The 16,638-nt window shown below is 35.7% G+C and overlaps 1 protein-coding gene across 1 annotated transcript in view; it reads left to right on the top strand.

The window, feature by feature from the left end:
• ERBB4 (erb-b2 receptor tyrosine kinase 4) overlaps positions 1-16,638 on the top strand; it is a 666,536-nt gene that overhangs the window by 323,540 nt on the left and 326,358 nt on the right. The window contains exon 5 of the mRNA XM_008687562.2: positions 14,616-14,681. Within this exon, the coding sequence (XP_008685784.2) occupies positions 14,616-14,681 (66 nt within the window). The remainder of the gene's footprint in view (positions 1-14,615; positions 14,682-16,638) is intronic.

Here is a 16,638-nt window from a genome sequence, read left to right on the forward strand (position 1 = left end):
TCCTGTTCTGCAACGCTAATTCATAGATTTTATTACCATTCACATATTTATTCCCGTTTTACTAATGAAAGTGGTTTTGTGGAACTCAGTTGTACAATTAAGTAAAATTTAAAGAGGTTATTATTTTTCTGTTTCTTCACTAGTTTGTCGTCACTTAGAGAAAGCTAGGAAGTGAAAGGAAGATGTTTACAAGTACTGAACATTGTCTATTCAAATTTCCTTTTCCATAACATTTGCAAAGAAGTTTTACCGATGTCCTTCCCCTCCTATTGGTGTCCTCTCTTGAAGCCACTTTTATTTCAAAGTTTGGAGAGGAGGTGGTTACACTGGAGAGTTGGAGCAGGGGAGTGGCATCTCCACAGGGAGCTGGGGCAAGATGAATAAGGAGATCAAGCTGCTAACCCACTTCCCAATCTTTCAAGTCCAGATTATTGCAAGCAGCTGTATGCAACTTTTATTTAATTCATTGCTGCCTTGCAAGAACAAATTATGTTCTATTTAGAGGTGACTCTTTTGGCAATTGTAGGTGCTCTTTCTAAGCAGGGAAGAAAAAAAAGGAAAGGAAATTATGCAGTGACATTTCTCTTCAAGTTCTCTAAGTATAGGAGAAATATATATTTTAAAGCTTGATTTAAAAATGCACAAAGTTAATGTCATCTCAAAATTAGATGTCCCAGACACTTAATTCTCCTACCTCTTCATACCTTATTAAACAAAAATTTTCATCTAGACTTTTTTTCAAAATTATTTTCTATAGGATCGATTCCAGCTCTGTAGTCAAGAAGTAGAATACGTCATCAAACTAGTTACCTATTTGCCGAAGTTACTAGTTACTTTTTAGTAGTTAACTATTACTAGTACCACATGCAAAAAAATATTTTTCAGAAAAAAGAAATTTGCTTTCCTAGAAAAAAAGTCAATGATAAAACTAAAAGTTTTTTTAAAATGAAAGATTTCTGAATAACCAATTACCTCTTTCTCAATTTCATTAGTTGAATAATTTTAAATGTCAAATATTTTATTGCATTTCTAGTGGAATAAACAAATACCTAAGGGTCCTTGTAGTTGTATAATTGACAGAGATCTGCTTGGTTTGATTCAGTAGAAAAAGGTAAATTAAGGGGCACCATGGTGGCTCCATCGACTAAACATCTTCCTTCAGCTCAGGTCATGATCTCCAGGTCCTGGGATCAAGCCCTGTGAGAAGTCTGCTTCTCTCTCTCTCTCTCTCTCTCCTTCTGCTCTTTCCCACTGCTCGTTCTCTCTCTCTCTCTCAAATAAATAAATAAAATCTTAAAAAGAAAAAGGTAAATTAATATCATGCACTTTTGCAACATTCTCGTGAAATAGATCATTTCTGTTAATCCATACAGCGAACACAAACCTTTTATCTGAGGGGGGAAAATCCCCAAAACATTGTTTCACGAATATTGAATTAATTTACAGTAAGTGTAAATATATGTTACTCTAAGAATATGTAAATGGGCAGTCATAGAGAGAGAAAAAGGAGATACCATGTTCTTCCTCTCCCCTCTTCTTTCCCTCCCTACCAAAACCTTTGACCTGACCGAATTGCAGGGCAAAACTTCCTGCATCTTTATCTTTGCACAATTACCCTTACGCTTCTTTGCTTCAAAAAGGTAGTCTAGTGACTGAGCTCAGGATCTGGGTTTTGTATGAGTTTGAATCTTGACCCCAAAAGTTTCTTCTGTCTAATTTATTCCCTGTATCCTTCATTTTTCTCACCTGACAATGAATCAGGATAATAGATGAAAATGTTTAAAAAAAAAAAGAGCGTAACAGTATTACGCTCAATAAATATTAGTTGTTAATTGTTTTAGTATTTATAATTAAGAACTGCTCCTCCTATGAAGACACCTCTTATTCTGTATTGTAGCCTAAAGCTGGTAACTGTGATAAGCCTTCTCTTGGCTTCCCATCATCATTTATAAGCAAATATACCTATAATTTTGTGGGGATGGGGAGTGGGTGGGGAAGCACACATTTATTTAATGTTCTTGACATCCACCTATCATACCCTCCACCCCGCACATTGAGGTCATTTGCTAAGTGCTGCTCATTCCCCACATACATTAAAGATTCTGGCAAGTGACCCTGAGTCATCTTTTTTAACTCCATGCATGTCATTCCCTAGGTGATTTTGAATAAGTGCCTGTGTGAATGATCTCATTTAACATTCTTGCCTAATGGTTTCATGACCTCCTAAAATCCATTGAATTTATCAGTATTTACACCAATTCTGTAAGAAACCAGGCTTTGTTCTGGCATAGCGTTTGTCTTCCTACGAGTGTTCTAATTCATTTTGTGTGCTCAGTCCTCCTCTGTCCCACATGACCGTTATATTCTTGTATCTGTTCGCATAAATTAGATATTTGATTCTATTAATGAAGAACATGGAATCTGGGGTCTGATCTCAGGGCCATTTCAGACCTGTCATGCTCTATATGATCCTGGACAAGTTATTAAACTTCTCTGGCCTCAACTTCCTCATCTGTAGTACATTTTCCTCCTAAGGTTGTCACGAGAATAAATCCACCTAGAACAATTCCTGCTACATAAGAATGCATTATATCTAAGCTATGACTAAGTCTTTAAGATGCTAGCTGATAAGGACTTTGATTCTACCTAGGGGACTTATATTTCAGGTGGTCAGAAGACCAACATATATATGTATATATATATATGCATTTTATTTTTAGAAAACAGGAAACTGGGGCGGATTGATAAGTAGTGGGGTTAATATTTAGGCTTAAATCATTTTGTGATAGAATATGATAGATGTATATGCAATGGTTTGCAAATCATTGATCTTTTTTCCTTCAATAACTCAATTTCCAGATCTGTCTAGTAGTACATCGACAAGAAACACCACTGCAATACCTTGTCGATGGGATCCTTTTTTTCAAAAATATGTTATAAATCCATTATTCTTGAATTTTAGCTTCTGTGTGTGAACTTCAAAGCAAAATTAATGAAAACATTTTATGTCAAGACATTTTAGGCTTATTACTTACTGTAATACCTTTTGGGTCACTTTCTTATAAACTCCATCAATTTTAAAATCACATTTCATTCCTTAGGCTTGCAGTGGCATTTTAGAAGTGTGTCTATTTGTTAAGGTGGTTGTTTTTATTTTAAGTGTGAGGACTTGGAGGATACACACACACACACACACACACACACACACACAGAGCTAATTTCCTTTGGTGGATGAAATAATGGCAGGAACACTTCTGGCTGAAGGAGACTTCAGCCATCAGAAGAGTTTGTTTAATACAGTGCCATGGAGCTTCCTAATCTTCCCCAATTTGTTACCCATTTTTCTTTGTTATCTGTCTCAGTGATGTCTCATCTCCCCAACTGAGTGCTACAGGCTAGCAATCTGTAACAGAAACTCAGTCTCCATCTCAGATATACTAAGAAAGAGAGGCTATAAGATTAATGACCCTAGCCATAATTATAAAGTCTCAAACCACAGACATTATAAGACCTTTCAAAACTTACTCAGGGTGGAAGAAGCTGAGTTAGCACTATAGTGTGAAGATATTGGCCTCTTCATAAAGAAAATGCTGGGTTATTCAATCTGGGATGCCTACTGTGTTTTTAGTACTGTCAGGAGCTGTGGAGAAGAAATGGTTTGTTCCCTGAATAAGCTTTAAACAATTTCATCCATTATAGTTTTCCTATGATAATTCCTATTTCTTATTAATTCATAGAGGAGAGAGATCTATTCTTGAGGCTGTTAAGTGGAAGGCAGATGAAAGCAGAGGCTGCTTATGGAGACTGTGCACACAGATACTGGGAATTTCTTTATGCTCATAGTCAAATAGAACCAGTAGATCGCTTTTCAGGTAACCACTACTCTGACAGGATTAAAAAATGACAAATGTGGAAATATTCATGGTCTCCCTTCCATACCTGCTCACACATTCCATGTCTGACAGCCTGATCTCCTCAGCCCACTGGACCAAAAGTACACACACACACACACACACACACACACACACACACAGTCTTCCCAGAATGTTAGAATGCACACTTAAGATGCTAAAATGGGCAGAAAATGTTTTAACTAGAGAGTTGGATGAAATAAAAGTATTTAAGGAGAATGGCTAAGTCAATCAATGACATAAAGTGATACAGAAGAGAGTAGATGGTGAATGCTTTGTGATGGGAAAAAGGCGGAGGAGAGCTGGTGAGCTTCCTTGGGCAGGGGGAAGGCTGTGAAGAAGAGACTTCATAGGCTGGAAGTATTGTGAGAATTGAGAAAAGATTTAGAACTCTTGCCACCGGCAATGCTTTGGATCCCATTTAATGTCCTCTGAGAGGAGTAAAGTTCACTTGGTTGAATTTCAGCTGCTGAATCATGCCTCTCAAATGTGACACCACTCACACACTGAACACGCAGATGGTTACAACTCCTCAGGGAGCCGTTAGCACCTCTGACAGGCAGTCTCACAGATGAGGGTCCTGGAATGGGCAGGGACCCCAGCATCAGCGACATCTGATCCTCTCCAGCATTCCAAATACTGTTCCACCATGGGTTTCTCTCTACTTTTTTGTGACATACCTTGAAATATTATCTGCCCTTTTTTCCTCCTTCCACGTACACTAGGCTGAAAGGTACAAGACTGTGATATCCCAGTAGCAGAATGAGCTTTCACTGTATTCGGATTATTAGTAGCATTCCTGCTGAGACTGCGGCTTCTCAAAGTTTGCAAAAAGCATGCAGAGACCTCTGAAACCCACTTGTCCCTGTCTGCCAAGCCTGTCAAAGTTTCTATGATGTTACACCCTCCCCCTTTCCTATTACTTGACTGTGATACCTTACTGATCATTTCAACTCTGTCTGCATAAACACTTCTGTCTCCAGATAACTTGATTTGTCTGCCATATCACCTCTGCCGACTGTCTGCATTTCTTTGTCTCTCTTTGTCGTTCTTTAATATTTTCATATACAATATTTTGAGGGAGGGAAAAAGGAACTAACATTGATTGATGCTTATTACATGCCAGACATTTTACATATGCTATTCCACTTAATCACCCCTAACATATACAAGAAGTATCATCATCTATATTTTTCTAATAAGGAAAGTCAGCTCTTAAGTAAAGTTCCTTACCCAAGATCCTACCAACTGTAAAAAATGGAGAATGAATGCAGATAAAAATGATTTCAAAGCTTATGTTTTCTGCATTTTGCCAGAACTTATGTGAACACTTAGAGCAGATTTGAATGACAATATTCTAAATTGGTGAGGTACACAATACTTTGAAATATTTTATCTTCCCTAAACTACAGGCTATCATTTCCTATTACAGTTATAAAGGCTAATTACTAAAATGTGTTTATATTTAATTGGCTTTGATTTTAGCCCCATCTACTGCTGAACCTCAATAAGCAAGTAATAGAATCAAAGTAAAGGCCAATTAGAAATAAAAAATGTACAAGAACAAAAATTTGTGATAAGCTAATATGCTATGTATAAAAAGGGCTGACATGCTGTAAAGAGACAAGTTTCTGGTTCCACTTAAAGAATGCTTCTGTTTTCTTACCTATAAAATGAGACAAATAACAGTATTTACATTATAATATTGTTGTGCAAATTAAATGAGATACTAAGTGTAAAATACTTAGTCTACTTTTTAGAATGTAGAAAGTGCTCAATAAATGGTAAATGATGTGGCAAGGCTGATGATTTTGGTAACGATGTCTATATTTCATTATGCAGCACGGTGTGAATTTCCATGTATGAGATAAACACTTAAGTACAAAATAATAAAAACAGAGTCAGAGAAGTTAGTTTACCTGCCTACAGAATGAAACAGCCAAAAGCAGAGTGAGAACCAGAATTCTAACCTGTCTCATGCCAGAGAAACTCTGTATGTGTGTATGTCTGTTGATATTTACATGAAATACTGATTTAGAACCACAAATGCAGAAATTTACATTGATCCTTTACATTTTATATTGTTACTTTGAGCTCATCATTTCATTTACCAAGTGCTTTTAAAAAATCTGAATGGTTATCTAATGTATTAGCTGTTGCTCCCCCTGCCAGATTTGTTTCATAAGCAAATATGGTAAGCATATTTCAGTTGTTTTATCTAACTCATTGATTAAAAAGTCAAATATGATAGATATATACAAAGGCCTTTGGTACACCGCTAGGAGCAGCACATCAATCTAGACCAGCCAATTCCCTTGTCAAATGTTCTGATACATGTGCCAGTTGTCTGCAAATCTACCGAGTGTTCCAGATCCCATCAGTGTTTTCCAGAAGATATAAAGAATGGTGTGGTTGAGTTCTTTCTGATATCCAAATGATCTTTCCATGAGCTACAAATCTTCTTAAAAATATGATATGAAATTAGTGATATTTTCTTAATGTATATTTTCATTTAAAATATGTTTTCTTCATGTACCAGCAAAATATTGCATTAAGCAAAATGATTGATTGAATTATGGTATGGCTGTATAATGGGAGCAAAATTCACACACACACACAATTGGATTAATGTAATATAACCTAAAAATGTTTAGGATAAAATACAATGTGAAAATAGCAGTTTACAAAACTAGATAGACCACTGCACTATTTAAAAAACAATATTAATATACTTCAAAAAATGAAACAAAAAACAAATGATTTTTATATTCGTCTGCACTTTACGACATTTCTAACTTGAACACGTATTAGAAATAGAATTGAGCAAATCCATCTGGAATATTTAACAGATTGGGTCAGAGAAGCCCTCACTGAGAGGTGGCATCTAAGAAAAGCAGGTAAGCAAGTGAAGCATATGACTGCAGGCTGTCAGAGACAGAGAGGCTCAGGGAGGGGGAATGGGAGGGTCCCAAGTGGAGCGTGCACCTTGTACATCCTGTGAACAGCAGATGAGAGTGTTCAGAGGAGTCTTCCAGGAAGAAAACAGTAGGAGGTAAAGTTACGGATGCATGCCAAATACCGTAGGGCCTTGAAGACCACTGTAAGCATTTTGTCTTTTTTACTTTGAGATGGGAAGTTATTGGAATTTGATCTGGTCTGACTGAGAAGATTGCTCTAACTAATATATTGAGAAGAGATTGTAAAGAAGCCAAGGTAGAAGCTAGGACACGAGTTAGGAGGTCATTGCAATATTCCAAGCAGGAGATGATTGTGGCTTGGTGGTGTGGCTGGTGGGAAATGAATGGACATATATGTATTTTGGAGTTAGTGATAACTAGATAGGCTAATGATTTTGGATTCAAGCTCTGAGAGAAGAAGAGGAGCTGAGGACGATGACTTCAACTTTTTCAGCATGAACTTCTGGAAGGATTGACTGACATTAAGAAGGATTGTTATGATTGATTGATTGATTGATTGATTGATTACCTTACAGGATAATTTTTGTTGGGGCTGGAAGATCAAGGGTTGAATTTTGGACATGTAAATATTTTGAATGTCTGCTAATCATACAGCTGGAAATGTTTTACAAACAGAAGTATAAGCCTGTACCCTGCATGGTCTGGACTGGAGATATAAATTTTGGAAGGTGTCAGCCTATTAGTGTCACATGAGGATCAACTGAGTTAATATATATAAGAGCTTAAAACACTCCTAGAAGGACTACCACCACATACAGCTGAACAGGTTATGCACTGCAGACCTCTGAGGGGGTATCATCTGGGTAGAATATACTCTGAAGGATGCTCATGGATGCTCTTGGTGGCCTTGCTGGTTCATCTTGAGTGCTCATAAATGTACCTGTCATTATTACTGTTGCTGATTGTGAACAGCAGACACATCTTAATTTATTCTTTAATTCTCCTGGTAAGGTTTTCCAGTTTCTTCAGACCTCTTATTTATATGTTCAGAAATATATTTGACATTGATTAGTACTAATTCTGTTCCACAGTAGGTGGAATTCCTGTATTCTGCTCTGTGCTAACAGCTACAAACAGTGATAATTGATGCTTTCTAATTACTTGATTTGGAAGAAATGCTCGACAGTATCAAATATGAAATATTTAAGTGTATCAATATGATATAATATCAAGTATGAAATAGTTTTTCAGGAAAAATTTAACTTTATAATTTGAGTCATTTTTTTATTATTGAAGTATGACTTTTCCAAAAACCATTTGGGCCCTGTTACTATTATCCTAAGTTCCTTTCTATTAGTTATAGTAGCCTAAAGAATTTTGGAGGTGTGCTAGGAGTACAGAATTTACAAAACAGTAATATAGATATTGTATCAGATCTTTCCCTTCAATGGGAAATATAATTCCTTTAGTCTGTTAATGTCTATTTTATTTTGGCGTATATATTCCAATACTTCTATTTATCAGTAACTTATGAGCATAGAAGGTTATCAGTGTAAGTGATGATCAACAATCTTAAGTTCTAGCTAGATTCTCATCAGATTTCCTCTTGAGTGTGAAATTTGTGTGGATCTGGCCATTCTACCTGAATATGGAGAAGCAAATCTAAACTAGGCATGCTAATGGAGTAGCCAGTTGCCCCCACTACAACTGAAGAGGATTTTAGAAAGGCACTCCTAAAGGTTTTCCCACCCCACCCTGTCCAGCTTCTATTTGCACATGAGATTTCTGCCATTAGGATTTCTCCTCTAGATTAATTTGGGTTTACAGAAGGCTTCAGGAAAAATGAAAATTTGCTAAGTAGGCTCAGTACTTCAAACTTTTTCATGATTCCGTGTGCCAGGTAACTGGTTCATCCATTAGCCATGTGTCTGTAATCCTATCTGAGGTGGTACTGGGGGGAAGGGGGGACATACAGTATGCTCTGGAAATTACAGATCACCAGTGGGGAGTCGAGTCCCTGAGAGGGTGGGTGGATACAAGTGTTTCAGACTAAACTTGATGTATTTTACACTTCTTTTCAAAATTAGTCTGCATCATATGAGTATGTATGCTACTCTAAATCCTTAGGCTATAGATTGCTTGACTGAATAACGCGATGGCGCATGTAGAAAAAAAACAAATTTAATGATGTTGACATTACCTACTTTTTTCAATGCAGTGATTACCTAAATACTTTAAACTGCTAACTCCTGACTTAATTTATTGCTAGATGAGAAATTCCACCTATATGTATATTTTTTAAATTTGTCTTCCTAGTTAGTGAAAATACTTGCCCATCATTTTTTGAATAGCAAATGTATAAAATTTAAAGCTTTCATCCAATACTTAACTTTCAAGTCATAGGCAAGACAGAAAGATTGAACTGAGATTTGAAGAAAACTGTAAAGTCATTTACATAACAAAAGTGTGGGGATGAACAAACACAGGACAGTGAGAGCTGTCAGATAAGAATAGGCAGAGTATTAACATCTGATAAAAAAAAGAACAATTCTACATACAGTAATATCATTAAATAATGATACTAACATACGATTTGGTTGAATCATATTGTGACTTTACTGTCATATGGGCAGTTTATAATAATTTAAATTTGAAAAAAAAATGTGTGTTTTAGTACTGCTGGGTGTCGGGGGGGGGTGCAACTTGCTGGAAATATATCCACAAAACAAGGAGTGCACACTGGGAAATGAGAGACTGCTAGATTTCTACACTGTTTAAATCTGTAAGTTTGGTTACCAAGCATCTGATCAGATGTTACAGTTAAAGCACTGTCTCTAATTTTGTCTATGCTGTTTGGAATTCTATGCCAAACCATTATTTCTTAGACATACTTTGTCATCCGGAACCTTCATCATCAGAATCCCTGGGATTGCTTTTTAAAAATATGGATTCTTGTGAATCCATCCACTCACCCTAGACTATAAGATCAGCCCCTTGCACAGGTTCTCAAATCTCAACACTAACTGTTGGGAACCATAACCTGAAATTCTCTTCTACCCTGCAGACCAAACCACATAATTTCTGTGTGTAAAAATTTGACCAACTCTGTAACACCTGCACAGAGTAAACTCCAACCTTTTTTAGAAGATTTTCAAGATACTTTGTAAGCCTGCGCTCCGGATGCTGTCCCTATGCAAACAGCTCATAGGATTATGAAGTATTCGTTATGGCCCCAAAGAATTGTGTGCATCCATACCTCTGTGTCATCGCTTAGGTTAGTCATTCAGCCTGGAACTTCCTTCCTCTTATCTTCCGACAAACTGGACGTTCAGGCCTGATTGAAATGCCTGCCCCTCCATGGAGTTTTTTTCAAATCCATCCTCTCCACTTTATGCATACCTATATTTTAGCAAATATTATGATTATCGTAATTATTTGCCTATTTTTCTACTTGTTTCCTGGTCCTTGAAAGCTCCTTGAGGGCAGGGCACTTATTTACTCATCTTTTTATTATCCATTCAAGAATAGGGACTGATTTATTGCAGACTTCCAATAAATGTTCCACTTCTCCTTTCTGAATTATAGGGTCATGAAAAAGATACTATTCTCTCACTCTTTCCCCAGTAAAAGAAATTTTAAGAGGTCAAGACTGCCAGTTTTTAAAAGGACTAAAAGAAGAATCCAGGTGTATAACTGCATTGCCTTTAGCTAGAGGCAGTTTGAGGATATAATCTTTTATGGTTGCCAGTGACTTCATATTTTGTAACTCTTCAACTGTCCTGGCGTATTACCTGCAAAAAGCAGTCCAGAGGTACATATTAAATCCCATCTCTGCTGTCAGGTAGTCCCACAAACAAGCAAAACTTCTAGCATGAATTTATGATTCTTAAAAATATCAAAGTGGCTCAGGGACTCTAGTTCCTAAAAAAAAAAAAAAAAAAAAGAATGCAAAAGCTACATTTTTAATAACTTCTGCTGGACAAGCATAAAAGATGAATTTAGTCATATTTGCTAACTTCTATGATGAATAATGAGTTGTCAAAGTAGAGGTGACTGTGAATTAAAATAATGTTGATGTGCAGTAATCCGCACTTACTTTACAAGATTAAAATGGTTGCTAAAGTGAACAGAAATATTTGTTTAAAATTGTGTTTTATTTTATATTTCACCTTCTTGAGTCAGAATGACAGGAGGTAGGAATATTAATTCGAATAACTATGCTATCACTAAGCTGAATGGAAATGTCAGATTCTTATTTTTTAAGTGGCATATTTCCTCACATAGTTTTAACAAAATTATTGCAATAAACAATGGAAGAGAATCATGTAGCAGATTGAGACTTGGAAATAGGCAGATTCAGATAACACTGGCAACACTGCCCCAAAACATTTCTTCCATTTACATAGACTATTACCTATCTCTTCTTTCTGCTGTCCTCATTTTAAAAACATACTACTAAAGAAGTGATTTAGAAAATTAAGTCAGAGTAAAATAGTTGTGAATATGTGGTCTTTTTTCCTCTTGAAATCAGTCCTCTTGAGACACTTCACGCCTGAGAATCTGAGAATAGAAGATAGAAAGCCCTCAGTAAGATATTGGGCCACAGTTAAAGTTTTTTGTTTGTTTTTTTTTTCTCTTTCTGTAGAGGACACATAAGGGATCCTTCATGGGCCATACTTATCCTCTTCACTGAAATGCTCTGGGCTGATCTCATTTTAGATGTCATATAGATAAATCACTGTATAAGGAAGGGAGTGGACTTCCAAGCCACTAGGCATTATATTGGAAATGGTCCAACTCGACCTGGCTGCAACCAACTCTTGTTGCCTGAGTAAGAGGACTGTTAAAAATGTAGATTTGTTGGCTTCTTTACTTAAACCCTATAAAAGGTGAACAGTAGATACAGAGTAACCAAAATCCTTTCCCCTTAAAATAATTGCTAAATTAATTCTAAACTCTTTTAGAGAAGTCACCATGTCTGTTTCGATACTTAACATAGTTCCTAATACACAGATGCAGAAGGAACTAAAAAAATATTTTGGTTAAATAGATGGAAAGAAGGTAAGGAAAAAAGTTTGTAGTTGTTTTTTGTTTTTTTTTTTTCTATTCTAAGTAGGTAATTAATAAAGAAAACCCTTACCTATCTCCTCATTTTTTGACACTTGTGTGCAGCAGAAATGTTGGAAACAAAAATCTAAAAACATATTTTAAAGCATATTAAACTACATTACCCCATTGTCTCTAAGAATCAAACTAAGGTTGCAGACCTGAAAGTATGGCAAATACGTTAATTCAGGAATATCTCATTCACATTTTGGCCAGATATTTTGACACTTACTGAATTGCAACAACTTGGTGAAAATGGTGTTTTCCCAAGGGCTATATATGGCACAGTTTTGAAGACTAAACCTGAACTGAATGTGTCAGCAGATTCCAAAGAGTCAAAGACAGTCAAATGAAGGGCAGGCCAAAATGCGCAACCATTTGTGGAAGCACATTGAGGTCATGCTTTCTCCCACACGTGTGTAGTAACAGAATTCTGAAATGTGGGCGCCAAGTAATCATCCTCTTCTTGGTTTCCAAATGGGTTGAAGGGAATAGAAGACTGAGTAAAATCCCAGAAGAGAGGCAGTTGTTGTTAGCTTCCTTTTATAGCAGTAATAGATATTTTTGTCTAAATTTGAATAAAAAATGGAAACTACAAAACAAAATTCCCTAACAACACGTACATAGTGAAGGTTAAATTACTTAAACTTTGTGTGTGTGTGGGTACTAGGTCATTTGTTTCCAACTAGGTGGGTCTTGCCATGATACTTTGTCAAGAACCATAAACCAAATTTCTAGTAGTGTTCCTTTTTATATTGGATCTAGGCATAGGTCTTAGGGTGGTAAATCAAAACTACAAGAATAAGAAGTAGAAAATGTATAATCTAATAAAAATGGAACACTGAGTATATTAAAATGTCCAGCATTAGCACTCCCCACCCCCCGCCCCCAGCTACCAAAAGTGCTCTGGTCACAGTGAATACAGCTAAATATTTCATTGGTTGCTAACACAATTAAAGAAGTCATAGATTAAATAGTAGATCATTCTCTGCTTCAGATATCTTTAATTAACAGACCACTTAATGGGTCGATTTAAAAGATTTTAACACATCTAAAGAAATATATTAACCTCAGCTACTTTCCCATAAAAAGTTTGTACTCAGAGTTTTCACTGCTTCCCATTTTGTCTCACAGCCCTTTCTAATTTCCGCTGGTATAAATCAAATTAGATTTATTAGCATTGTACAAAAGAGCTCCAGTAGGTTTTTAATAATAATTATCATTATCACTGATTAAAGTTATATTGTTCAGGCCAGATGGAGTCCTTTTCCTGTCAGCTAGAATGAGCTTGCATTATGTAGTTATAATGTGTTTGGATCGAAATAAACAGATGGCAGAGTGACAGGATTTTATACGCTGGTGACGTCAGCAATAGTGCTTCACAAACAGAAATGCTTTAAATAAACTCTGTCATGGCAAGGATCCTGATACTTTTAAGAAGGTGACTGGGATTGAGCCTAAGTGTTACATTCACTTGGAAATAGTACTGTTCACTTGCAGAAGGGTAGACCATTTGGGTCATTTGGATGGTCTGAGGTTTAGCCTGAGAAAGTGTGTCTGCTGTGAAAGCATTTACCATCACAAGTTCACTCAGGCAGTCTCTTAAGGAGCGAAAAAAACTAAACCAAAACAAACCAAAAACTGCCCAAGTTACAAGATCTTTCAAGTTGAAGAGTTAAAACCTATGAGTCAAGGAAAGAAGGAACATTTGATATAACCCTATTTCATAATTTTTACAACACAGTTTATTACGTTAGAATACACATCTTGTAGGCATGTACTCATTCACAATTAATATTAGAAAATTAACCGAGAAAGTTTAATAAGAATTATGTTATAGAAAAGCTTTAGTCTTTAATAGATTTTCATGTGTCCTTTTTAATTCCAAATATAAGCACTTCTATATCCTTATTCCCACAAATATTAGGGTGAACCTAGAAATTTAGAAGCAACCTTCAGAGAAAGTCATTATACGTGATTTCTTCTAGCTAATATTCTTTTGCTGAGTCCTTAGGAGAATTTCTCTGTGGGACAGCTGTATTTGCTGAGCCAAATACCTAGAGTAGCAAAGTCCTTAAGAGGAAGATACTGCTACAGGAGATAAAGGCTTGTATTTGAAAATGAAGGTAGTATCAACAAAATTTTTAAAAGAGGGTATCAAATAATTGAAATTAAACTTTCTAAAAAGCTTATGTTTTAAATGTTTAAAACTTTTTTTAAAAGATTTATTTATTTGAGAGAGAGAGAGAGGGAGAGAGCACAAGTGTGGGGGTGGGGGGCAGAGGAAGAGAGAGGATCTCAAGCAGACTCCCCCTGAGTGCAGAGCCAACCCCAGGGCTCTGTGTGGGGCTCTGGGGGTTGATCTCACAACCCTGAGATCATGACCTGAGCCAAATCAAGAGTTGGATGCTTAACAGACTGAGCCACCCAGGTGCCCCCAAATGCTTGAAACTTCTTATAAAGTGATGAGAGGATTCTGAGTATCAGGAGATTGTATTTCAGCTTCATATGCACTTGACATTCAGGTTTTGCTACTCAAGTGGGCATTTTATGAGCTATGTTTCAACTATACTATAACATAAAAATCCCCATAAAGGAGCAAGAATATTTAGGTTGAAGAGTTACTCCTACTCAAAGAGTGAAAGATTATAATGTGCATGTGCTTTTTCTTCTTCTACAGGTGGACGTTGTCATAAGTCCTGTACTGGCCGATGCTGGGGACCCACAGAAAATCATTGCCAGACCTGTAAGTGTTCAACACTGAGATGGCATAAGCTTGAAATGGTCAAAGAATTTTAATAATTAATGCTTTTCACACCTCTGGATCATCAGAAACATGAAAATGAGCTTTTGCTTCTTTGTGGTGGATTTGCTCCTATTCAAGTAAACTGCCTAATTTCATAGCTTTCAAATGAAACATAATATATAATTCCTTCTTATATTTCTTTGTGGTTTCCAGGTTAATGCTATCAACAACATAGATGTGCTGATATTAACCATGATTTAAGAGTCTGTGCATCAGAGAAAGTGAGAAATTCAAATGCATACAAAATGGTAACTCCATTTCAGGTTAACTGAATATCTTTGTACTTTTCCCCAGTAGTTATAACACCTTCATTTATTAGAAAAAGAAAAAAAGAGGAAAAACAAACAAACAGAGCACTGTGTCCCCACTCCATTCTAGGCACAGAGATATTAACTATATGAATTATGGATATAGATTCACTATAAAACAACAGTGTATCTTGCCCTTGCTTATATTGTTTCTTGCCTTAGTCATTGAAGTAAATATAAGCTATCATCACTGCTAAGACATTTAAAAACAAAGTATATTGAATACAAAGACAAGTATCTATTTTTTCTCAGCATTCTTAAATCCATACTTAAATCAGCACTGAACTTTCACTAATCTTAAGGATAAATGGTTTCTTTAAAAAGGAAAAACAAAATACTCTATATAAATGGTAAAGATTTTTCTTCCTGCTGCAATAACAACAGCTGGAATAATATATGGAAAACAGTGTGGTGGCAATTTGAAATGTATTCCTTTATTAGCATAGAAGACACAGAGAATGTTATTGAAAGTATGAATATACAAATATTAGATATTGTGGAAACTTATACTGTTGCATGAAAGTCCAGATATTTCTAATTTGTCTGATTTCATATTTGTTAGATTCTGTTTCAATAAAGAAATATAAAAATAATTACTGTGAGGCACCAAAGAAACAGGTATAGGAAAACTTATTCTCTCATTGATAAATGATTTCTTTCTTTAAAAAAAAAAATAATTCATGGACATTTTCATGTTCAACATTCATAAAATATAAAAGAACATAAAGTAAAAATGTCTTCCCACTTTTGTTCTGCTTCTGTCCTTTAGCCACCCCTCGGCAACAAAATGTTACTGGCTACTTTTGTGTATTTTTCCAGAGACAATTTATGCACACAGTAGGAAATACATATATGTTCCAGCCCATTTTTCACTCAAGTGCTAGCATGCTTTACATGCTGTAATTCACCTTGATGGGTTTTGTTGTTGTTGTTTTGTTTTTTGTTTTTTGTTTGTTTTTTACTCCATGCATATGTGCATGAATTCGTTTGTAGTGTTAATTCCTAGAAGTGGTAGTTATAGGGTCAAGGACATGTGTTTATGCAGTTTGATAGAGATCACTAACATGGAAATCATGTTCTCTGTAAAGTTTGTGAAAGTTTTCTCTGCCAGAAGCAATGTATATGAATTCCTGTTTCCCTATTCCCTGGGTAAAACAGTGTATTATCAAACTTTCAGGTCTTTGTCAAAAAGTTAGATGAAACATGGTATCTCAGTGTAGACTAAAATTAACTTATTTGACAGAAATACTGTTTTATGGCAGCTATGTTTTGGCAAGAAGTTTAAGTAGGATTGTAAAGATTAGATTAATGTGTGAAATAAATTCATTACAATATTTGTAGACAATGTTTTAACAGCAAAGTAGTTGAAACTGAGTTGCACACAATGCTGAAATAACATTGATGTGACCATTTGCACAAAGTCAAGATTTCTAAAATATAAAAGAATGGTTGTGATACTCTTTGATGAAGTGGCAAGTAACCATGGAAATTTTAAAAGTGTGCAGAGGTCCACAGGTCCTCTCATGGCAAAAAACTTCTGAGATGTCAAACTTAAAAATGAAGTTTTACTTGTTCACTTCCTTCTTTTA

The sequence above is a fragment of the Ursus maritimus genome, unplaced genomic scaffold (assembly GCF_017311325.1).
Source record: "Ursus maritimus isolate PB19 unplaced genomic scaffold, ASM1731132v1 scaffold_1, whole genome shotgun sequence".
NCBI lineage: Eukaryota > Metazoa > Chordata > Mammalia > Carnivora > Ursidae > Ursus > Ursus maritimus.